The sequence below is a fragment of the Primulina eburnea genome, chromosome 3 (genome assembly GCF_022965805.1).
Source record: "Primulina eburnea isolate SZY01 chromosome 3, ASM2296580v1, whole genome shotgun sequence".
Lineage (NCBI taxonomy): Eukaryota > Viridiplantae > Streptophyta > Magnoliopsida > Lamiales > Gesneriaceae > Primulina > Primulina eburnea.
This window is the reverse complement of record NC_133103.1, coordinates 23,033,345-23,058,201: the sequence shown is the minus strand read 5'-3', so window position 1 is coordinate 23,058,201 and position 24,857 is coordinate 23,033,345. Positions and strand designations below refer to the sequence as shown.

The 24,857-nt window shown below is 36.5% G+C and overlaps 2 protein-coding genes across 2 annotated transcripts; one reads left to right on the top strand and one right to left on the bottom strand.

Moving 5' to 3' along the window:
* Positions 1-10,153: 10,153 nt before the first annotated feature.
* Positions 10,154-10,636, bottom strand: LOC140827120 (uncharacterized). Its single transcript, XM_073189728.1, has one exon. It carries the CDS (start codon positions 10,634-10,636, stop codon positions 10,154-10,156), a length of 483 nt encoding a protein of 160 aa, XP_073045829.1.
* Positions 10,637-22,008: 11,372 nt separating this feature from the next.
* Positions 22,009-24,291, top strand: LOC140827119 (uncharacterized). Its single transcript, XM_073189727.1, has 5 exons — positions 22,009-22,228; positions 22,745-23,015; positions 23,455-23,789; positions 23,888-24,024; positions 24,148-24,291. Exons 1-5 carry the CDS (start codon positions 22,009-22,011, stop codon positions 24,289-24,291), a joined length of 1,107 nt encoding a protein of 368 aa, XP_073045828.1.
* Positions 24,292-24,857: the final 566 nt, after the last annotated feature.

Here is a 24,857-nt window from a genome sequence, read left to right as displayed (position 1 = left end):
ACATCATAAGACATGGACTTGGGCTTTAGAGTTTCGATTCCATCTGGTGATCTGATGTTTACTTCGAAGATAGTGAGAAGTTTGGAGCTTCGTTTACTGAAGAATGTTGTATAGGCATACTTGATTGTGCTACCGATGCTCGAGTTCGACATCATTTTGGGGATGGATTGGCTATCTTCCAATGGAGCTTCGATAGATTTCTAGCAGTGGTCAATGTCTGTTCGACCACCAATCGAGAAGTCCTTTGTTTTTGAAGCATCAAGGAACAAGCAGATGCCACTCATTATCTCATGTATCTGTGCGATGAAACTTTTGAAGAGAGGTTGCCAAGAATTTTTGGAAAGCATTGTGTCAGTATCTGAAGTATTCGGTCAGAGACTAGAGGATGTCGAGGTTTTCAAAGATTTTCCTAGCGTCTTTCTAGAGGACGTTTCTTGCATTCCACCAAACCGAGAGGTGGATTTTTCTATCGAGTTGATGCCGCGTATAGTGCTGATTTCGAAGGCACCCTATTGTCTAGCACCTATAGAGATGAAAGAGTTGAAAAATCAGATTCAAGATATGCCGGACAAGGGATTTATTCGCTCGAGTTTCTCTCTATGGGCTGCACCGATACTGTTTGTGAAGAAGAAGGACGGCAGTATGAGACTCTGCATCGATTATAGAGAGCTGAACAGAGCCACCGTCAAGAATAAGTATCCGCTTCCTAGAATCGAGGACTTATTTGATCAGCTATAGGGAACATCAGTGTTTTCAAAGATAGATCTTTGTTCAGGATATCACCAGCTGAAAGTGAGAGAGACAGATGTTCACAAGACAGCTTTTAGGACTTGATACGGGCACTACGAAGTTTATGGTGATGCTTTTCGGGTTGACTAACGCGCCAACGATCTTCATGGATCTCATGAATATTGTATTTCAGCCTATTTGGATCAGTTCATCATAGTCTTTATACATGATATACTGATCTACTCGAAGAGCGGAGAGGATCACAGTCAGCACTTGAGAACGACACTGTAGACATTGAAAGAGACAATTATATGCCAACTTCAGCAAGTGCGAGTTCTGGCTCGACAGAGTGGCGTTCTAAGGCCACATTTTTTTACTGAGATGGAGTTGAGGTTGATCGTAGCAAGGTTAAGTGAAAAGTCCGGTACTTTTTAACTTTAAAATCTTACTAAATTTTATTTTTTTGTAAAATTCAAAACTTTCAATTTAAAATACTCAACATTTCCAAAATCCAAAAATGAATTTAACATTTGAACTCTCAAGTGCACAAAAATCCTTAAATCCTCAATTAACAAAAATCCAATGTCAATCACTAACATGATCAAAATTAAACTTCAAAATAAAGCATAAAAATCTTTAAAAATAAATCATTCTCAAAATCTTTATTTGCAAAACTTCAACTATCAAGCTAACGCGGAAAATAAATATCCCTCGGGAATGTACTGCCGGACTCGATCCACTCAAAGCATCATCGCCTCCCTCAATATCATCCACACCTACAATCATCCAAACCTAGTGAGTCTAATGACTCAGAACGTTCTAATAATCATATGTAACAAATAATGCATACGTGCACATGCATAAAATCATACTTAATTTTATTTAAAATAAGCTTGTAATCATAAATCATTTAATCGTAAATCTTTCCATCGTCATATATCATTTTGGGTGAAATTTGATCTTTGAAACTGACTAGCTGTATCATGTGGTCGACTGATCAGTGTTAGCTCACCAGTGTGCATGGGACATGCACTAGGCACCGAAGTAAATAGAAATACGATCGTTGGGCTCTCTCTGGGCCTTCTCCTGTAAGCAGGATCCCTCAGGGGCATTCTCCTTCATGATATTTCCAATAATCATATATCATATCATATTTGTCACAGTCAATTCACATCCTTCAAAATATTTTTCTTTTCCTTTTATTCATAAAATATCGCGTCCCTTCCAAATTCGTAAAATAGCATTTTAACAGTAAAATCATACAGCTTTATCATACATCATAAAATTCCATATTTTCATCATAAGCGTTTTAAAATATCATTTAGCATGCATTGTGCTTATTCTGGACACTGCCAGGCCTTTCGTACTACCCGGGACGTAAATTGACCATTTTGCCCTTGGAATCTAAAATTCCCGATTTCGATGTTTTCATACTTTGTCGACTCAAGCCTCTCCCAAGCCATCGTATAAGTTTAAAATTATTTTCTAATATTTTTCTTAGAAGTGAACCCAAGCCTTTCGATTTATTTCCTTAATTACTAAACTATGAAGCTTTTTAATCCCGAATTAGTTTAAAACTTAATATTTTCTTCTCAAACTTTATGCATAAACTTTTCATACCTAAACTACCCCCGTGAAGCATGAATCGACCCCCGTAGACCAAGGTTCAAACCATTTTTCCTTCCTAGCATAAAACGAACCCTAGCTCTCCCAAGTCAAGCCACAACTCCCCCAAACACCGAGCCACCCTAGAGCCAACTAGGACCGGACTTAACCCTAACCCTCCTGGACCAGTGCACAAGACCCTAGCCCACGCGAACTACCACGCGCAAGATTCCCAAGTAGCGGCCCTCCCTCATCGAGCCCCCATTGGCCATGCTGCACCAGCCCGTGTCCTAACCCCAAGCCATCATCCTTAGGCCTTACTGGACCAGCCTAGACACCTAGACCAGCCGCGCATCTCTACCCCTCCTGAACCTAGCCGCGCACGTGCATGGGAAGAGTCCTAGGGTTTGTTGACACTCCCATCTATTGCTTCAGCCTAGTCCAGCCTTCCATGGACCCTCCTAGCCCTTAAACTAAGCCATGCACAGGCCCTGACCAGACCTTGGCCAAGTCCTGGCATGGTGCCTCCTTAGCCTAGCCCTTGAAGTCTAAGACACCCCATGAAACCCTAGGTTCATCCTTGCTTTTCCAATCTCGATTCCAGCCTATGTTCCACCTTTAAACGACTCTATTTCCATCCCTTAAACACCTTGTATTGGCAACACGTCCCTTAGAATTCATAGCGTTCACAAACGAATCGTAAAATCATCAAAACGTTAAGCGGCTTGTATTCAAATATCTTTCGTGCTAAAATACGTAAAACATGCATATTATGATTTGAATGGTGCATCAAAAAAGTTTAGAAGCGTGCTTTTGCGTTTAAAACACTCGAATATACGATCGTTGGCGTGGGTTGCGAAGGGAGACGAACGATGAATGAACGACCTTGAAATTTTTGCTCCAAAATCTCGAAATATTTGATTGTGTGTGTGGTGTGATTTTTTGGCTGAACTGACTCCTTAGAACCTTAGGATATCTTTAATAATTTTTAAAATAGTATGATTAATGGGTTGGGGTTTTGGGATTTTTGTTTAGGAATAATTGGGCCCTTCAGTCATGGGTAAGGTCCAATATATAATACCTATTTAATTTTAAAATAATAGTTTACAATGATTTGATTTCAAAAATAATACTTCTTGGGCCTTTTAAAAGTCCTTCGGTTGTCCAAAACCGGCTTCCCAGAATCGATCTCATCTCATAAAATAATTTGGACTCCAGCATTTTTAGAAAATTTTAATCATATTTAATCGTATAATCAAGCCTAAAAAACATTTAACAAAAAATATTTTATCTTGGTCGTCCTCGGTCTCCTTTCCCCAGCTTATTATTGAATATTCAGATAAAATCTTCAGTTTTCATAAAATCATGCAATTAGACCTTCAATCATTTACCAAGTATCATTCAAGCATTTAAATTTAATTAAACAAAGCAATTATTCATTTTAAATCATTTTGATGCATGTGGTTTACATGGTTTGACTTTTGGACATTACAATTCCTCCCCACTTAAACAAAATATCTTCCTCGAAATTAAGACTTACGTAATAGTTCGGGGTAACAACTCCTCATCTCTTACTCAGTCTCCCAAGTAGCTTCTTCCTCCAAGTGATTTAGTCATTTTACCTTGACCATCTTTATCACCTTGTTCTGCAGCCTTATCTATTGTCTACCCAAGATTTGATTAGGCCTCTCCTCATATGACAGATTTGGCGTAAGTTGTAGTGGCTCAAAGTTCGGTACATGTGAAAGGTTTGACATGTACTTGCAGAGCATCGATACATGGAAGACATTGTGAACTCCGGCGAGATTAGGTGGCAACTCCACTCCATATATTAATGCTCCCGATCTTTCGAGTATCTCGAATGGTCCGATGAATATTTGATAAGTTTGCCCTTTTTTCCGAATCTCATAACACCCTTCATAAGTTCTATTTTTATAAATTCATGATCACCGACTGCAGACTCAATATCTCGTCATCTTTTGTCCGCGTATCTCTTCTATCGAATCTTTGCAGTTTTCATTCTATCTCGGATCTTTGCGACCATTTCTGTGGTGTGCTAAACTATCTTGTATCCATCATAGCCCTTTCTCCTAAGTAGTGCCTCCGAATTTTAAGCACGAGTACGACTTCTGCAAGTTCAAGTTCATGCGCCAGATAATTTTTCTCCTAGGTTTTCAATGGTTTAGACGCATAAGCTATGACTCGATTGTGTTGCATGACCACTAAGCCAAGTACAATTTTCGAAACGTCGGTAAATAACACATATTCCCCTTGTTCCGTCGGCGTAGCTAGAACTGGCGTGATAGTGAGTGCTTGCTTCATTTGATCAAAGCTATTTTGACATTCCAGTCCCCATATGAATTTTGCATTCTTCATCGTCAAATATGTCAAGGGTACTACAATGGTCGAAAAACGTTTGATGATCTTGCGATAGTAGCCAGCTAAACCCAAGAAACTACGGATTTCAGTTACACTTTTAGGCACTGGCCACTCTTTCACTGACTCGACCTTAGATGGGTCGACTTCTATTCCTTCTCTCGAAACAATGTGGCCTGAGAATACCACCCTTTCTAGCTAAAACTCGCACTTGCTGAACTATGCATATAATTTCCGATCTCGTAAAACTTGCAAGGTCGTCTTCAAGTGCTGATCATGCTCTTCTTGGCTCTTGTAATATATCAAAATTTCATCAATGAAAAAATAAATAAAATGGTCGAGGTACAGCTGAAATATATGATTCATGAGATCCATTAAGATCGCCGGAGCATTAATCAATCCAAACGACATCACTAAAAACTCATAATTCCCACAACGCATCCTAAAAGCCATCTTATGCACATCCGTATCCTTACTCTCAATTGGTGATATCAAGACCGAAGATCTATATTTGAAAATACCGAAGCTCCTTGCAGTTGATCAAACAAATCCTCGATTCGGGGTAACATATATTTGTTCTTCACTGTCACCCTATTCAACTCTCTATAATCGATATACAGCCTCATAGTCCCATCTTTTTTCTTCATAAACAGCACTCGCGTGCCCCATGAAGAGAAATTAGGGCAAATAAATCCCTTGAAATGTGCACTACTCATTTTTCTTAAATAGTACTAGAATTTGTTTTTCAATTCATTCGGCCGAAACAGTAAGCATTTAAAATATGAATAATTAGCACTATTTAAAAATAAACCAACCAACTATTATTTGAAAATCCAAAAGAATGTAATTCAAAGCATAAAGTCGTAAAATGTCAATCAACCTAAACTAACATTATTTCAAAATAAACTTAACTCTAACATCCTCTCAAAAACCTCTCAAAAGCGTCATAATCATTAAATCTTAAAGTAATCATAAATCATAAACTTATTTTGTTTGCATAAAACTATCGACGGTCCTCGGGTTATGTGCACCTTCAGTACAGCAAGATCAACCATCAAGACCTCCATTAACATCAATCTCATGCTCATCAGCATCGATCACACCTAGTGAGTCTAATGACTCAACATATCTTAATCATGATAAAAAATAATATATATTCATTCACAAGCAACAGTGAAAATATTTTTACTTAAAATAGCTTTCCATAAACATAAAATTTAACGTTTTCCTTTCAACATATCATATCATATTTCTTTTCATCATATACGTTTCTCAATTGTGACTTTCGCATTAGCTGAAGTTCGATGGATATCTACGTATTGCCACAGTACCGGGCGACGGGGATATCAGCGACCCTCGCACCCGTCATCTAAGCTGTGACCTTACATATCATCGTATCATCATATTAGTCACAATTAATTCACCTCCTTCGATTTTCCTATTCCCATCACTTATAGAAATTCACGAACGTATAAATCATTTTTCTTTTAAATCAAGCATGCAACATGTCTTTTAGCATTAACGTTTCATCATAAAATTTCATTAACATTCTAACATTTATTACAACATTCAGGGCACTACAGGACGTCTAAAAATTTTCAGGTGTAAAATAACCGTTTCACCCCTGAAATCCTAACTTTCCATATTTATCCTTAGACCTTGAAACGACGACCCAAATCATTCTAAACTTAACATAACACCTTAAAATACCCCCATAAATATTTATTAGATGTGAACTTATTCCCCTCGACAAATTTCAAATTCATTTTTAAAACTTAGACGTACATCCCGGTTTTGAATCGTATTGGCTCGGAACTTACCAAAACTTTACTAAATTTGAACCAAATCTTAATAACACCTATCTAAACCATATTCAACCCAATTCAAGCCCATTAAACAATTGGATCAGCCTATGACACCTATTGAATTCTTTGTGAATGATTTGGAAGCCCAGGTTAACCAACCTTGAATTTGTTCAAACCTAAGATCTAGCCAACTCGTCCAGCCCCTAACCATCAACCCTAGGACCTAAATCAAACCCATAGCAAGCTAGTGGACCAATCCAAATTCCCCAAACGAGCCCAGCCTTTCAAGCAGCGCCCAAAAGCCATGCGCGACCCTCCATATCCGCGGCTCCTCCCTAGCTTTCGACCCCATGCCTCATGCGATCAATCTAGGACCTTGAATAGCCTCTCCTAGGACCCTTTCACATTTACCTACAGCGGATAAGAGTTGTGCCCCTCCAGGAAGCCTTGGCTGAAAACCTAGCTCACGTATCATCCAAGTTTTCGTTCATTCTAGTTACCCTCCATGTCCAGCTCTTGTGCAGCCTTGTATAGGCCCTTAAACCTTCTAAAATCCATCGCTTCCCCTAGCCCTATGATGGCAACCCCTTCATGCACCATTAACAAGAGCTTTGAAGAATTAAATCATGAGTTTTGGTATATTACTGCATAAAAACGAAAATAAATAAAAGGAAAAATATTTGTTTTCATGCAAGCATACATCAGACCCATAATATGATTTGATAGATGATAAAAAAATGTTTAAGATGTGCCTTTGCATTTATCACGCACGAAAACTAGTTGAGATGCCAAGAACGTCGACGTAGAGGGAGACTTGCTGATTTTCTTCAAACCGTGGCTTCCTCTCACAAATTACGTGTAGCGTGTGTGCTTGAATCTTGAAGGAAGAGTCATAGTAGGTTTAGAAAGGGGTGGGCCGTGTGGTTATGGGGTTTGGGGGTAGGGTTTAGGGATTTTTATTTTAATTAAAACACATGGTATAAGTTTAGGCTCATTAACCTAGTATAATATGTCCATTAAGCCCATTAGTTAATATTTAAAATATTTTGTTTAGGAAAGTTTGAGCAAATAATATCCGAGTTATCAAAAAGTCCCTGTTTTTATCGAAAATCGTTCGCCGGTTTCAAATACGACTCGGTGTATGAAAATACCTCAAAAATTGCCATTTTTAAAATGTCATATGCGATATACCATATATTAATTAATTGTTTAATAAAAATATTTTGTTTATGTAGTCCTCTGTCTCTATTCCTCGGTCGCGTTTCGAATAACCTTTACAACACAGTTTTAATGTATTCAAGTAGAAAACTGCATCCTAAACACATAAACATATCTAACATAAATAATTCATGCAATTAAAATCATTAAATTAGCTATTTTCTATTTTTCCTAGATTTTCTTGCAGTTGGATTACGTTATCGTGTTTTGGACCTTACATCCATAATCTAGAAACTCCTGAATTTGGTTCTTTAATTCTTTCATCTCAGCAGGTGCTAGGCGATATAGTGCCTTAGATATTGGCACAGTACCAGACATCAACTCAATAGCAAATTCCACCTCTCTCTTGGGTGAGATGCCAGAAACATCGTCAGGGAACACATCTGGAAAATCTTTGACAACTTCTACATACTCAATTGATCGACTATCAGTGTCGAGTATGGATATAGTACTAGCAAGAAAACCTCGAAAGCCTCTCCGGATAAGCTTTTTTCTCAAGGATGCATGAAATAATGTGCGGAATTTGATTATTCTACGCCACCTCAAAGATGAATCCTTTCCCATTGGGCGGTCTAATAGACACTGAGCTCCGATAAAATCAGTAGTAGCTCCGTTCACTGTGATCCAATCCATGCCCAAAATTATGTCCAACTCGGGCATTGGCAATACAATAAGGTCTGCTCGAACGACATTCTTCTGGTTGAACTCCACATCCTTGACCATTCTATTAGAGACCATATGTACGTCATAAGGCATAGTAACTCTAAATCCCGACTGCATGTCCACTTGAAAGATTTCCAATCATTTCACGAAGGATTCAGATATGAAAAAATGCATTGCTCCAGAATCTAGCAAAGTGTAAGTAGCGGCGCTCGCTAACAAAATTCTGCCTATGATAATATTTGCATTATACTCAAGCAAGGCCATAAAATTTAGAAATTCCAATCATATAGGCCCTTCTAATTTCCCTTATTAGCATTTCAACCCTTATAATTTCAAAAATTTGCAATTTAGTCCTACGAATTTTTGAATTTTTGACACACAAGTAAATAATTACTTGGCTTAATTATTTTAATTTAGCACTTTAAAATAATTATTTCTAATTCTTGCCAAATACTGAATAATTAAATTCGGGTTCTCACATTCTCTCCTTCTAATAAAAGATTTCGTCCTCGAAATCTAGCATACACCTCTTACACAAAGTGGTTAGAATATTTACCATTGATAATACATAGGAAAATTTAAGTACATGGAGATCATAATTTCAAACAAGTGAGGCTACTCTTGACGCATTCTAGCTTCTAACTCTCATGTAGCTTCTTCTATCCCATGTCTACTCCACTGCGCCAAAACCAAAGGAATCGTCTTGTTCCTGAGTTGCTTCTCTTTGCGATCAAGACTTTGAACTGGATGCTCAACATAACTTAGATAACTATCTAACTCCACATCCTCGGTACTCAAAAAATGAGATGGATCAGGCTCGTACTTCCGCAGGATAGATACATGAAACACATCGTGGATCATAGACAAACTATGCGGCAAGTCCAAACGATAAGCCAAAGTGCCAATCCTCTCAACAATTGCATACGGACCAATATTACGTGGAGCTACTTCCCTTTACGTCCAAATCTCATAGTACCACGAAACGGTGATACTTTCAAGAAAACATAATCGCCAACCCGGAACTCTAAAGGCCGAACCCTTTTATTAGCATAACTTGCTTGACGATCCTGAGCTGCTTTCATTCTTTTTCTGATCAATTCAACTTTATCTTTCATTTCTTGTACAAACTCTGGTTTAGACATCTTTCGTTCTCCTACATCTTCCCAATAAATTGGAGATCTGCACTTTCTGCCATATAAAGCTTCAAATGGTGCCATACCGATCATTGTCTGAAAACTATTGTTGTAAGAGAATTCGACCAGAGACAATGATTCTTGCCAACCACTCCTAAAATCCATTACAACTGTTCGTAACATATCCTCTAGAGTTTGGATGGTTCTTTCTGACTGATCATCTGTTTGGGGATGATAAGCACTGCTCATGGCCAACTTTGAACCCAAATTTGATTGCAAACTACTCCAAAATTTTGAAGTAAACATTGGATCACGGTCTGATACTATTGTTACTAGCACACCATGCAATCTTACCACATGATCAATGTACAATTTTTCAATTTTCTTGTAAGTACAAGTACGGTCATATGGAATAAAATGGGTTGATTTGGACAATCTATAAACAATCACCCAAATTGCATCACAACCACGATTAGAACGAGGTAGGTGTGTCACGAAATCCATAGCAATGTGCTCCTAATTCCACTTTGGTACTTCAATACTATGTAACATATTGCCAAGTCTCATTCATTCAGCTTTAACATGTTGGCAAGTTAAACATTTAAACATATTGCCAAGTCTCATTCATTCATCTTTAACCTGTTGGCAAGTTAAACATTTAGCCACGAAATCAAAAATTTCCTTCTTCATACCTTCCCGCCAATAATGAGCTCTCAAATTATGATACATCTTTCGATTTCCTATATGGATGCTATGTCGACTACAATGTACTTCAAGTAGTATAGCTTCTTTCAGATATATCAAATTAGGAACCACAAGTCTGCCATTAAAGCGCAATGTACCATCTGAGGCAGCACTGAACTTATCTGACTCATCTGTTTGAGGCAATTCTTTCAATCTATGATTGTGCGGATCAGTTCTCTGCGCTACTTTATTGCTTGATATTATCTGTGGCTCGACTTTGATAGATGAAACTATAAAATAATCTCCACTTATTTGACAAGTCCATCCTGATGTTCCCAAGTGCTCGTGGACTTTAGAAATACTCAGATATGTCAATATAGCGTTTTGAACCTTTCTGCTAAGTGCATCTGCAACTAGATTCATTCGACCTGGTTGATATTGAATCTCACAATCAATCTTTAAGCAACTCCATACATCGACGTTGTCTCATGTGGCTTAAATTGTCGAGATGCAAATGCAATCACTCGCTCATTTTGCATTAAAACACATCCCAGTCCATTCAGAAAAGCATCTTTACCCACAACAAATCCACCTGAGCCTAAAGGTAAAGCTAACACTGGAGTTTTTGTCAACTTTTCCTTCAAAGTTTGAAAACTTGATTCACATTCTGCAGTCCACACAAAATGTCGATCTTTTTGCGTTAATTGAGTCATAGGCCTTGCAGTTACGAAAATCTTTCGATAAAATGCATATAATAACCTGATAATCCCAAAAAGCTGCGAATCTCAGAAACATTTGTTGGTGTTGGCCAATTAATAACAGCTTCGACTTTACTGGGATCCATTGAAACTCCCTGAGTGGATATAACATGACCAGAAATACTACCTTGTCCAACCAAAATTCACGCTTAGAAAATTTAGCATATAATTGTTCTTCTCTGAGTGTTTGGAGGACTAGTCTCATATGTTCTCGATGCTCCTTCTTTGTTTTTGAATAATCAAAATGTCCTCGATAAACAAAATAACGAATTTGTCTAAAAAATTTCGAAAAACACGGTTCATAAAATCCATGAAAATCGCTGGAGCATTAGTCAATCCGAAAGACATGACGAAGAATTCATAATGCTCATAACATGTCCGAAATGCAGTTTTAGGAACATCTTCCTATCTAACTCTAAGCTGATGATATCTAGAACGAAGATCGATCTTGGAATACACGGATATACCTGCAACTGATCAAACAAGTCATCAATACGCGGGAGAGGATATTTATTCTTCATTGTAGCTTTATAAAATTGACGGTAATCAATACACATCCTTATCGTCCCATCTTTTAGATATTTTAAAATTCTTTTGGCAACTGAAAAATGTGATTGCTTAGGATTTACTTGAAATCTAGTACACATGCAAACAGAAAATACAATATCAGGACGACTAGCAGTTAGGTACAATAATGAACTTATTAAACATCTGTAGAGTGTCGTCTCAACTGATATTCTCCCTTGATCATTGTCCAGTTTGATTGATGAATTCATGAGAGTTCTTGCAGCTGAGCATGTTTTCATGCCAAATTTCTTGAGCAATTCCTTCGTGTATTCGATCTGACCGATAAAAAATATCAATCTCTAGTTGCTTCATTTGTAGCCCGAGAAAGAATGTCAGTTCACCTATCATACTCATCTCAAATTTGTCCTGCATTAACTTGGAAAATTTCTCACACAATTTGGGTTTAGTTGACCCAAATATAATATCATCAACATATATTTGCACAAGTAAAATGTTATCATTCTTAGAAAATTTGAACCAAGTCTTGTCAACTGATCCAACAGTAAAATCATGATCAGTTAAGAATTTTGAAAGTGTCTCATACCTTGAAGCTTGTTTAAGACCATATAAAGCTTTGTTCAAATGATATACATGATCAGGAAAAGAGTGATTGATAAAACCTGGTGGTTGTTCAACATAAACTTCTTCTTGCAACTGACCATTCAGAAATGCACTTTTTACATCCATTTGGTAGACTTTGAAGTTCTTGAATGATACATAACCAAGGAACATTCTGATTGCTTCCAGTCTTGCAACCCGTGCATACGTTTCATCATAGTCAATTCCTTCTTCTTGCCTATATCCTTGTGCTAAAAGTCTTGCTTTGTTGAGTGCAACTGAACCATCTCCGTTCAGTTTATTTCTGAATACCCATTTTGTACCTATAATAGTTTTACAAACTGGTCTTGGAACTAGGTTCCAGACATTGTTATAGGTAAACTGATTTAGCTCCTCTTGCATTGCATTGATCCAGTTAGGATCAGCAAGAGCCTCGTCAATTTTCTTTGGTTTCAGTTGTGAGACAAATGCAGAATGAATGAACAAATTAAGCATTTGATTTCTCGTTCTTACCGAGTCAGATTGATTACCTATCACCAATTCTAGAGGATGTGATTTCTTCCATCTGATTTCAGTATTTGTTGCTTACATATCAGCAACTTATTTTGTTGGCAACTGAATGTTTTCAGTTTCAGTTGGAGTTGTATCAATTGGTAACTGAATATCATTTGTTTGCTTCACCAACTGATTATCAAGAGTAGGTTCATGTTGAAATTGATCTAGTGTTTCTGGTTCAGGTGTTTGAAGGATATTTCTATTAATATGATTTTCTTCTTCATTATCATCCTCCAAAATGATCTCTGTAAAACGATCATCTAGCTCAACTGGATTAGTCGGCTTATCAGTTTGTACAGTTTCATCAAAAACAACATGAATAGATTCTTCAACATTTAAAGAGCTTTTATTCAAAACTCTATATTCTTTGCTAACTGAAGAATATCCAAGAAATATTCTCGCTGTAGATTTAGCATCAAAGGCTTTTAAATTATTTTTGCCATTATCAATAATAAAACATCTGCAGCCAAATATCTTGAAATAAGAAACGACACTTTTTCTTCCATGCCAGATCTCATATGGTGTTTTCACATGATTCTTATTAATCATTGATCTCTTCTCAGTGTAACATGCAGTGTTTACTGTTTCAGCCCAAAACCTTTGAGAAATACCAGAATAAAAAAGCATTGTTCTAGCAGCTTCTTTAAGGGTCCGATTTCCTCTCTCAGCTACACCATTTTGCTGAGGTGTTCTAGCTGCTGAGAGCTCATGCTTGATTCCAGTATTTTCTAAAAAAGTTGAAAGATTTTGATTGATGGACTCAGTCCCTCTGTCAGACCTTATTCGATCAATCCCAACTGATTTTTTATTTAAAAGTCTTTTGAAGAGCTTAATCAGTTGTTCAGTTGTTTGTTCTTTGGATTTGAGAAAAATGACACAAGTAAATCTTGAAAAATCATCCACAATTACTAAGGTGTATTTCATTCCAACTAAACTCATGACTGGTATTGGACCAAAAAGATCCATATGTAACAATTCTAAGCATCGGGAAGATGATTTACAACCTCTATTTTTGAATGAAGATCTTACTTGTTTACCAAACTGACTTGCTGAACAAAATTTATCTTTTGAAAAATCTTTTTTGGGCTAACCAGTTACAAGATCATGGTTAATGAGATAGGCAATAGATTTAAAGTTTAAGTGGTTCAACCTCTTATGCCACAACCAGTTTTTAGAAGACTTGGAACCAATAAAACAAACGGGTGCATAAGGTTTTTCAGTCCAACTGACTTTGTAAGTATTTCCACAATGATTTCCAGTTAGGATGACCTCATCAGTTGAGTCTCTAACTGAACACGTGTGTCTGTCAAACTGAACTGAGAAATTATTGTCGCATAACTGACTGATGCTTATCAAGTTATACTTCAAATTCTCAACTAACAAAACATCTTCAATTGTAAAATTACCATGAATAATCTTACCCTTACCCACAGTTTTACCTTTGAAGTTGTCTCCAAAATTGATGTTTGGTCCAGTAATTTGATCAGTTGAGATAGCAAATTTGCATCTCCTGTCATATGTCGCGAACAGCCACTGTCTAGATACCAAGTTGATTCCTTCTTTGTTCATGTTACCTGCAATCACACATAGTATATAATTTTGGTACCCATATTCATTTGGGTTCTAAATTGATTAGTCTTTTAGGAACCCAGACTTGAATCAGTCTAACTGACTTCCCAGTTGTTGTGTTCCAAATGGTTTTTCTCGAATTTTTGGTAATATGTGTGATGTGAAGATGAAACAATATGATTTGTATCCTTTTTCAATTGACTATTCTTTTGATATCGTTTCTGAGCTGGCTTACAGTTGTAATAATTGTAATAGTCATTCCTTAAGTACTGATTTTTGTGACTGAATCGTTTAGGAGACCAGTTTCTTGAATCAGTTGAACACTCAGAGCTATATCCAATTCCATACCGTTTGCCTTTTTTCTTACTTTCAGTCAATTGAAAAGCTGGTTTACTAGGTTCTGATAATTCATTTACCAAGGTTGATTTTACAAAGGTAATGTACTTTCCTTTGTTTTCATTCAACCTCGGCTTTGTATCACTTGCAGAATTTTCATAATGACTGTTAAAGCCTAAACTAGTTTTATCAGCAACTGATTTTTGTGAATTCTGAATTTCAAACAATGCAATTGAAGACTTGTTCCAAGCTTGAATCAGTTCAGTATGTTTTGAAATTTCCGTTTTTAACTGACATATCGAAGCTTGATTTTCGATCATTTCAGCTTTTTGCTGTGCAATCTCCCTTTTGGACTCAACAGTTCAACTGACTCATCAGTTTCTGTCTTGTTGTCTTTGGGATCAGTTTGCTCAGTTCTAACCTTCTCAAATGATCGAGCAAGTTTGTGATACTCATTTACCATGTCATGCAATATGGTAATGAGTTCCTCAAGAGTGAAATCCGTAGAGCTGAAGTCAAATATCTGTTCACTTGTTGACTCCAGTTCAGCATTATCTGTCATTAAGCAGTTGACTTCCTCTTCATCTTCACTTGAACTGCTTGGGCTTTCTAGTTATGACTCATCACTATCTGTTTCTGCCCACATAGATTTGCTTTCTTCAGCCAAAAGCACTTCATGTTTCTTTTTGAATGATTTCTTGTCATCCTTGGTCCTTCTTTTGTGATCATAGGGCTTCTTTCACTTTTAAGTTGATACTCGAATGTCCTTCTTTGGCTTAGGACAATCTGCTATGAAATGACCAGGTTTTCCATGGTTGTAGCAAACACAGGATTTTTCTTTAGACTGATTCTTCTGATATTGCTTCTGGAAGTCTTCTTGATTCCTCCTCATAAACCTTAAAAAAAATTTGATAAAAAAATGACATAGCATCATTGCTCAAGCAGATTTGTCAACTGAACCACTTGGTTCCAGTCTTACAGCAGTTTTGGCAGTTGGTGTAGAAGGTTCTCCTTCTCTGGTTTGTAGTTCAAACTGGTAAGCCTTTAGATCAGCAAACAAGTCATGAAGTTTGATCTTGTTAATATCTTTTCACTCTCTCATTGCCATGGTCTTGACATCCCATTCTTTGGGAAGACCTCTGACCACCTTCAATGTCACTTTTTTGTTTGAATACACTTTTACAAGTGCATTTAGCTCATTGATAATACCACTGATCCTCTCATCTATTCATGGATGGATTCTCCAGCCTTCATCTTGATGTTATCAAATTTCTGAACAGCAACTGATAGCTTGTTCTTTTTTGTTTGCTCGTTTCCTTCACACAGCTGGATCAATTTCTCTCATATCTCTTTGCCAATTTTTCACATCTTGATTTTGCTCAAAGTGGCTTTATCTAGCGTTTTGTATAAGATATCCTTAGCCACATTGTCTAGGTTGGCTTTCCTCTTTTCCTCAGTTGTTCATTCCTCTTTGGGCTTTTCTATGTGATAAGGTGCCCCATTAATAATGGCAACTGATGTATTTGCTTTTAGGATCTTCATGGGATCATCAGTAATGACATACCACATGTCGTCATCTTGTGCAGCTAAATGAGCATGCATTCTGATTTTCCAGTCGTCAAAATCTTCCCTGGAAACATCGGTATTTTGTTGAATGAATACATGTTGATCAGTTTGTGAATAAGAGTACTCTGAGACAAGATTCAACTACTCTGGTACCACTCGTTAGGATCGGTTGATAGGTTGAGATGTGTTTAGAACGGGAGATTGAATAAACACTCACGATTTTATCGTCTTTTCGAATGAAGTGTCAGTTTTTTAACAAAGTGAAACTAGGAATCTTGTCAGTCAATGACAATCAGTTTAACTGATAACAGTTGCGGAAATAAACTAATTGAAAGATAGAATAAATAACTGAATTAATAAAACAAAGATTTATGGATGTTCGGAGATTGAATTACTCATACGTCACCCCTTCTATCACAAGGATATGATATGCGCTAAAAGATTTTGATCGATACAAAACTTGTACAGACCCACTTCAATTTGGACTTAACACTACCAAAACTGAAACTCTTAGTTTACTAAATATCTCACAGTTCTTCGACTGAACTTAGCACAACTGGTCTAGTTAAAGATCAAATAAACAATAAACAGTTTGTGCTTATATGCTCGAAAATTATCCTCAAATGCTATAGATAAATCTGATAAATGTGAGCTTTTTGATTCTTGAATAAAAATGATAATTTTAGCAGGGTAACAGCAAGCTTAAGAGTATGGATAGATCGATTGTTTCTTCAGCTGCTCTTCTCACCTATTAATAGGCTTCTCTTCAACGGTAGCATTAAATATTATTTGAATCTGTATATCCGTTGATTTCCACGTCAATATTCCTCTGACATTCGTACATGTAAACTCTCAGATGCGGCGTTCCACTACAAGTTGCAGTATGCTTTGTACTGTTGTCGGTTGAATGTCCTTTTCAACAACTGATGACGTGTACAGCTGAATGATCAGCTGATTCGCTGGTAAGCTCACAACTGATTATATCAACTGATCAGTTGAAAACTGATCAGTCAGTTGTCTTCGTAAGTATAGTTCAGCTGGTTTCAATTGTCTTCGATAAACTGCGCATAATCTTCAGTTAGGCAACTGTCGGTTGATTTATGTAGTTCAGTTACTTCAAACTACTTGATCAGTTAGTCCAATAAATTAAACACTTAGTTTGTCAAACAACCGAAATTAAGTTTCCAACAATAGAGTTGAGACTCTTATTAGGAATTTCTGAAGGTCGTGTAAATTTAATTAACAGAAAATAAGCTTTGAATTGATCAGCTCAGATTATTCATAAATTATAATTATGATGATCTTGGTATAACTTTGACAGTTTTCAACTTTACTTTAAACACTTGGATAGTTCCGATTACATTTCTATTTAAATTAATCAATATGATTTGTGTTACTATTAACATTTAAATTTCTAGGGAGTGTGATAAACATAAAAAATTGTACATTACTTAAATATTTTATAATATAAATTTATAGTTTTTGCTTTATTAAATGTTTAAATATTATATGTTTTATAATAAATTGTATAAAATATAAGTTATTGTGTAATTATAAGTTTTTACTATTTTTATAGGTTAAATAAAACAAAAATAACCTTGCCGTTGCAAATGAGATTAAGATGAATCTTAGACCTGTAGAAACTTGATGTTAATATCTACAATATTGGTGGCAAGCATGAGATAAAAATCCTCTCACAATTGGGATCAAATTAAGCAACAGATAAAGTTACGAAAAGATTTGCAGTTTTATCAGGCTCTAGTATTTTGTCCATATCTCTCAAATTACTTGGTCAAATTGTAAAAAAAATACCACAATTCAAAAAGCTCGTGTATCTACATGTTTTATTTTATGTGAAAAGAAAATTCGGATGAGAAGATTTTTTAAAGTGATATGTATGATGATATAATTTCTTAGAACACATATGATATAATTTCTTAGAACACCAATGAAAACTTATGTGTAAAAATAATATTTTATTTGTGGTTGTTTCCTCAAATTTGGCTATAAATAGGGGTTGAATGTAATGTGTTGAGTATCCCTCATTTTATGAACAAACCTTTGAGTTGAGTAGCTAACTTCCCAAAGTTGAGAAGAAAATATGAAGCTCTTGGTATGATAATAAAGTTATTAAAAGGTAATAATCTATGTTTTATATTATTTAATCATTATTTATTGTTTATGTTATATTTATTTCTTTAAGCTTTATTATACCCTACTTATAAGTGGGAGTTTTGATTTATTGTTGCTATATGTTACACTAAATTCTTGGTACCATTATGTTTGGTTTGATATTACAAAACATTTAAAGTGGGAACCTTGATTTAATGTTTACAAATATATATATATATATATATATATATGTGTGTGTGTGTGTGTGTGTGTGTGTGTGTGTGTGTGAACATAACACAATAAATACTTGACAATATTTATAAGTTTTGGTATATATTATATACTTATAAGATAAGAATAAATAATATAACATAAATATAATTATTTAATATATTGGAACTATTTTATTAAGTGGATTTCAATGATGTTCATTAATGCTAACTTTATTAAAATACCAAAAGTGGATCTTCTAATTTCAACTACTTAAATTAAAATTTGAACAATTCAAAATTATCAATTAAAGAATCAAACAATTAAAAGAAAAAAACAAAACAAAAGGACAATGTAGTGGACTTGTAATTACCTTAGCTTCCTTGTGGATACGATATTCAAACTTACCCAATTATATTACTTGTGGACAACATGTTCTTGGGAGTGCAACAATCAAAGTCGCATCATGATACAATGTTCATTATTATCCTTTGACTGGACAATTGTTTTTCTCAAATGCACACAGCTGGATTCCATTGAGATAGGCTTGTCGTATTCTTCAAACTGGTCGGCTCCAAACTGATGTCCTGAACTAGTCAGTTGAACTGGTCTTGAACAGTTTTTGTGAAATCAGTTGGTTCGTCAGCCTGGGCTCTTCATCAGCTGGACGGGCTTCTGAAGGTCTTCTGATAGACTACCTATCAGCTGGACAGTTAGTTGAACTGGTCTTTGATATGTCAGTTGACCTAGTTCAGTTTGAACAATCAGTTGGCACTTTCAATTTGCGTCTCGATAACTTCAGTTTAGGCTCGGTATCTTTCTGTGAATTTAGGTAAATTCATTATAAACAAAATAACAACTTTTGTTAACATCAAAATCAAGATTGCGAACATGAAATGTTCCAACAATCTCTCCATTTTTTATGATCACAAAATTTGAAAAATTAAAGCAATTTAAAATTAAAATTATAAAACTGACTCTTCCCCTTTATGAGAATAAAAAATATTTAAAACATTTTAAAAAAAAATCAGTTCGATGGATAATTAATGGAATCATTAATGTGTTTTAATGAAGTTTTAGCATCTTTTAACATTCAAGCAGTTTAGGCAACAAATCTTGATATAACAGTTCAGTTATATAGAAATCAACTGGATAAATATGATGTTTATTTAATCCAATATGCGTCCCATGTATTATACATTAATCACACCAATATGTGTAAGGGAAATTGCTACTACAATAGCAAATTTTAAACAACATCAAGTATCAGTCAGTTTGTACATAATATAACTGATTATAAATAATTGGTTGCCTTGAAAACTTTGAAATGCTGCATCAATCTTGAGTTTTCATTGCCAGAAGAGCAGCTAATTTGCCTTGTATTTGATCTCTGCATTGACTAACTGGTCGAGCTGACTCAAACTAGACTCAACTGATGCTGAACCACATTGATAATCTATTTTGATCTGATATGACAATGAAGTGGTGGTATACTGCTGATGATTAAGCTCCTAATCATCCAGCATTTCAGTGTAGCTGGGTTTTGTCCGTTGATCAGCTAAACTGATAGACTTGCAACTGAAATCTTGTTCACTGATCAGTTTAGCTATTCTGCTGTCAGTTTGAACTCAAAATCCTGCAAGTTGCTAAAACAACAAAATACGGAATCGAGATAAGTGGCTACAATGTTAGTCGCAGATCCAAAAATCTTCTCTCTTCTCACGGTAAACTCATATAAAAATTTTAAAAGGATTTTGAAAACCATTTAAATAAATTTTGAAACAAATTTAAAATATCAGTTTTTTAATGTTCTTCTTAGAACAGCTAGCTCAAATACCAATTGAAGGATCGGTTCTAACACATGTGAAGATGCTTCAAGCACAATATTATCAATGAGTTTTAGTAGCTCGTGTTCTAATAATGTAAACATCGATGAATTACATCGAGTTTGGTTTTAAACCAACCGGAAAATACTCAAAATAATCCTTAGTTAAGAAAATTGATTAATTTAAAAGCCTTTTAACTTGTGTAAACTGAATAATTAAAATAAAAGGAATCAGTTCTTGCATATATCAGTCCTGTTATGGTGAAAACCAACTCAAACTGATCAAATCAATTTGAAAACATTCGTTAAACAGTTAAGTACACAAGATATGTTTATGGATGTTTGGAGACTTCAACTGCTCCTACGTCGCCCATTCTACCACATCGGATAGGGTCCACTAGAAGACATTGATTTATACAACACCTTGTACAAACACACTCAACTTAGAACTTACACCATTGCCTAACTGAACTCCTAGCCTAGACTGAAGGCAGCGCCTTCCAACCAACACTTGTTTAACGTCTATGTGTTAAAGACTACATACACAATTTTAACGCTTTTGTGCAAGACTCACTCAGCTATTCAATAAGCTTAACTCTCTGTATATGTGAGTGATTGTGTGTGAGTGTGTGAGGACTAATCTATGAATACAACACGAAAGTGTTATAACACACTAAGGGAAATGTGCTTCTATTCTAAGCTGGTAAAACGTTGAAGTGTTCCCTCAAATCTGGGCTGATTGATTCTTGTAAGATGACATATGATGAGTGTGCCCTTCTTTTTTTTTCACACACATTTGTTTGTTGATGATCTTGATCTTGTATTAATAGAGGTTTCGTGATCATTCCAAGGAGCAATACAAGAAATTATTTCAGGGGCAGCATGGTAAGAGATCATTTCAGGGACAGCCAAAAGCCAAGGGTCCAGTTCCTTAGAAAAGGTCTCAGAAACTTGCTTGTTATCCGGTGTGCCCAAAGTCCAGCCACAGACATCAGGGCAGTGCTTATGGGGTACGGGCAAATGCTTCAAATGTGGAACCAGTGACCACATTCTTAAACAATGTCCACAATGGAAGCAGCCGATGCAGGGCAGAGTCTTTGCATTGCATGCCGAAGAAGCAAACCCAGACACTACATTACTGACATGTAATTAATTTAATTAAGCGTTATATTATTTATTGGAAAATTATTATGCATGTTTCGAAATATTGAGTGGTTAGTAGGCTGAATTTTTGAAATTTTTATGGAAATACTAGCATGCTTTCAATTTTTTTTTCTTTTGAGACTATTTTCTTGATAGTGGATTCAATCTGTGAATGATTTTAAGTTTAGCCTTTTTCGAGAATCGTAAGTTTAAATGTTATGCTAACATCGTCCCAAGAAATATGTTTATATAAAGAGTAGCCACGAAGGCCTTGTTAGATTCCTGGGCTACTCACTCCTTTATATCAGAGACCTTGGCAAATTATCTGGTTGTCAAGTCCGTTGGACTCAACGTAAGTTACTCTATGACATTCCCATCCAGAAAAGAATTATCAGCTTGTAGCGCTGTTAGAGACATATATCTTGAAATACAAGGCCATCTAGTCTAAGTTGATCTTATTGTACTCCCGATGCCAGAGTTTGAAATCATTTTGGGCATAGACTAGTTCATGAAGAACGGAGTTTTGATCTATTTTTAATGAGGTCAGTTTTGGTTAGGCCATTCTGCATGGAGCAGTTCCTATTCAAGCCAGATAGATGGAGGATCTTACCTCGTATGATATCTTCATTCAGGCAATGAAACTTATTCATAAGGGGTGTCAGGCATTCTTAGCAAGCATTATTTCAACCACTGATGCACCTAGACTGTTTTTATCAGATGTGCCAGTTGTCAAGTTCTTTCGTGATGTATTCCCTAATGATGTTACTGGTATTCCACCAGAGAGAGAGATAGAGTTCGCTATTGATCTCATGCCAGGTATTGTGTCAATATCCAAGGCACTGTATCGTTTAGCGTCAACTGAGATGTTAGAACTCAAACAACATAATCAGGAGCTTCTTGGTAAAGAATTTATTCGCCCTAGTTTCTCACCTTAGGGCGCACCAGTGCTTTTCATGAAGAAGAAATACGGAAGCATGAGGCTATTTATCGACTACCGAGAGTTTAATAACGTAAAAATTAAGAACTAGTACCCATTACCAAGGGTCGAGGATTTATTCGATCAATTGCAGGGAGATAAAGTTTAGATATACGTTATGGGTATCATCAGCTGAAGGTGAAAGACGCAGACGTGCATAAGACAACATTCAGGACTCGCTATGGGCATTACGAGTTCTTAGTAATGCCATTTGAGTTGACAAATGCTCCAGCGATCTTCATGAATCTCATGAATTGAGTGTTTTAGCCATACTTGGTTTAGTTTGTCATAGTCTTCATTGAAGACACTTATCTACTCGAAGAATCAACATTAGCATAGTCAACATTTTCGTACAGTTTTGCAAGTCTTGCAGAGCCATAAGTTTTTTGCGAAGTTCAGTAAGAGTGAATTTTTGTTGGATAAGGTAGCATTCTTGGGTCATATTATTTATAGCAGTGGCATTGAAGTTGATCTTTCTAAAGTGGCGGCAGTGAAAGAATGTATCGAACCGAGGAACACATCTGAGATTCGTAGTTTCCTAGGCCTGGCAGGTTATTACAGGAAATTCATTCAGGATTTCTCTTCGATTGCAGTACCACTTACTTCATTGACTAAGAAGAATGACAAGTTCGTTTGAAGTGAGGATTGTCAGAAGAGCTTCGATACCTTGAAGCAAGCTCTTATCTCAACGACAGTTTTAGCCATGCCACCAGGCAAGGTAACTTTGTATTGTGCGCCGATGCTTTTAAGCTTGGTTTATGTGATGTTCTCATGCAGCATGGTTGGGTTATAGCTTATGCCTCGAGACAGTTGAAGGTGCACGAGAAGATCTATCCGACTCATGATCTCGAGTTAGCCGTCGTTGTCTTTTCTTTGAAGATATGGAGACACTACTTGTATGGCGAGAAATGCTAGATATTTACCGACCACAAGAGTCTCAAATATTTCTGCACACAGAAGAAGCTTAACATGCGACAAAGACGATGGTTGGATCTAGTAAACGACTACGATTGTGGCATTAGCTACCATCCGGGAAAGCTAATGTTGTGGCTGACGCATTGAGCAGAAAAGTAGTAGTCGTAGCACAACTGTCAGTGCAGAGACCTCTTCAGTCAGAAATTCAAAGGTTTGGTCTAGAGATTTATTCTAAGGGCAGAGCTCCTAAGTTATCTGCTTTGACATTTCAGTCTTCATTGCTAGACCGCATCTGTAGAGGCCAGTCTTTAGACGAGCTGTTGCAAAAATGGAGACAGAGAGATGAAGCTACTGGCAGTGTACTCTATACAGTGGTTGATGGTATTGTTAGATATAGAGGAAGAATGTGGGTGCCTAGTGTTGATTCATTTAGAGAGGATATCATGTTAGAGGCATATACATCTCCGTATTCCATCCATCCATGGAGTACCAAGATGTATAAGGATTTACAATTGCTTTATTGGTGGCCATGAATGAAGCGAGAAATTCGACGCTTTGTATTTGAGTGCCTCACATGCTACCAGGTGAAAGCAGAGAATCAGAGGCCAGCAGGGATGCTCAAGCCATGGATTTTGTAGCTGGGTTGTCGAGGTCAGTTAGGGGATCTAATGCTATTTGGGTTATAGTTGATCGACTTAATAAATCGGCACACTTCTTGCCGGTAAAGATGACTTTCTCCATGACTCAGTATGCAGGACTTTATATTCGGCAGATCGTCAGATTGCACGAAATCTCAGTTTTGATTGTGTCTGACAGAGATCTGAGGTTCAAATGGTCCTTCTAGAACAATTTACATTCAGCAATGGGGACGAAGTTGCTTTTCATTACAGCATTTCACCCTCAGACAGATGGCTCGTCTGAGAGAGTGATTCAGATTTTAGAAGATTTATTGCAAGCATGTGTGATCGATTTCCATGGGAATTGGTAATTAAAGCTACCTCTAGTGGAGTTTATCTATAACAACAGTTTTCAGTCATCTATAGGTATGACTCCCTATGTTACGTTGTAGGGAAGAAAGTGTAGGTCACCGATTCATTGGCATGAGGTCGGAGAGATATCAGAATTTGGTCCAGAGATTGTTCAGCAGACCGTAGATTTAGTGATCAAAATCCGAGACAGGATGAAGACTGCTCAGAGCCGTCAGAAGAGTTATGCTGATAAGAGAAGAAGGGATCTCGAATTTGCCGTAGGGGATCACATGTTTGTGAAGATAGCACATTTGAAGGGTGTTATGAGATTTGGAAAGAGAGGCAAATTGAGTCCGAGATTCATAGGACCATTTTAAATCCTTGACAGAGTAGGAACACTAGCTTATCGTGTAGCCTTACCTCCAAATTTGGCTGGAGTACACAATGTGTTCCATATTTCTATTCTGAGAAAGTACTTAGAAAATCCTTCACATGTACTGAGCTTTGAGACGTTGCACCTATCACCGAACCTATCATATGAGGAAAAGCCTATTCGAATTCTAGACAGACAGGAGACGAGACTTTG

Coding starts and splice junctions, on each gene's coding strand:
- LOC140827119 (XM_073189727.1), top strand. CDS start 22,009: ATGGAGGATCTTACCTCGTATGATATCTTCATTCAGGCAATGAAACTT. Junction 23,790..23,887: donor GTATTCCATCCATCCATGGA/GTACCAAGATGT, acceptor ACATGCTACCAG/GTGAAAGCAGAGAATCAGAG. Junction 24,025..24,147: donor AATCGGCACACTTCTTGCCG/GTAAAGATGACT, acceptor TGGTCCTTCTAG/AACAATTTACATTCAGCAAT.
- LOC140827120 (XM_073189728.1), bottom strand. CDS start 10,636: ATGAATCTAGTTGCAGATGCACTTAGCAGAAAGGTTCAAAACGCTATA.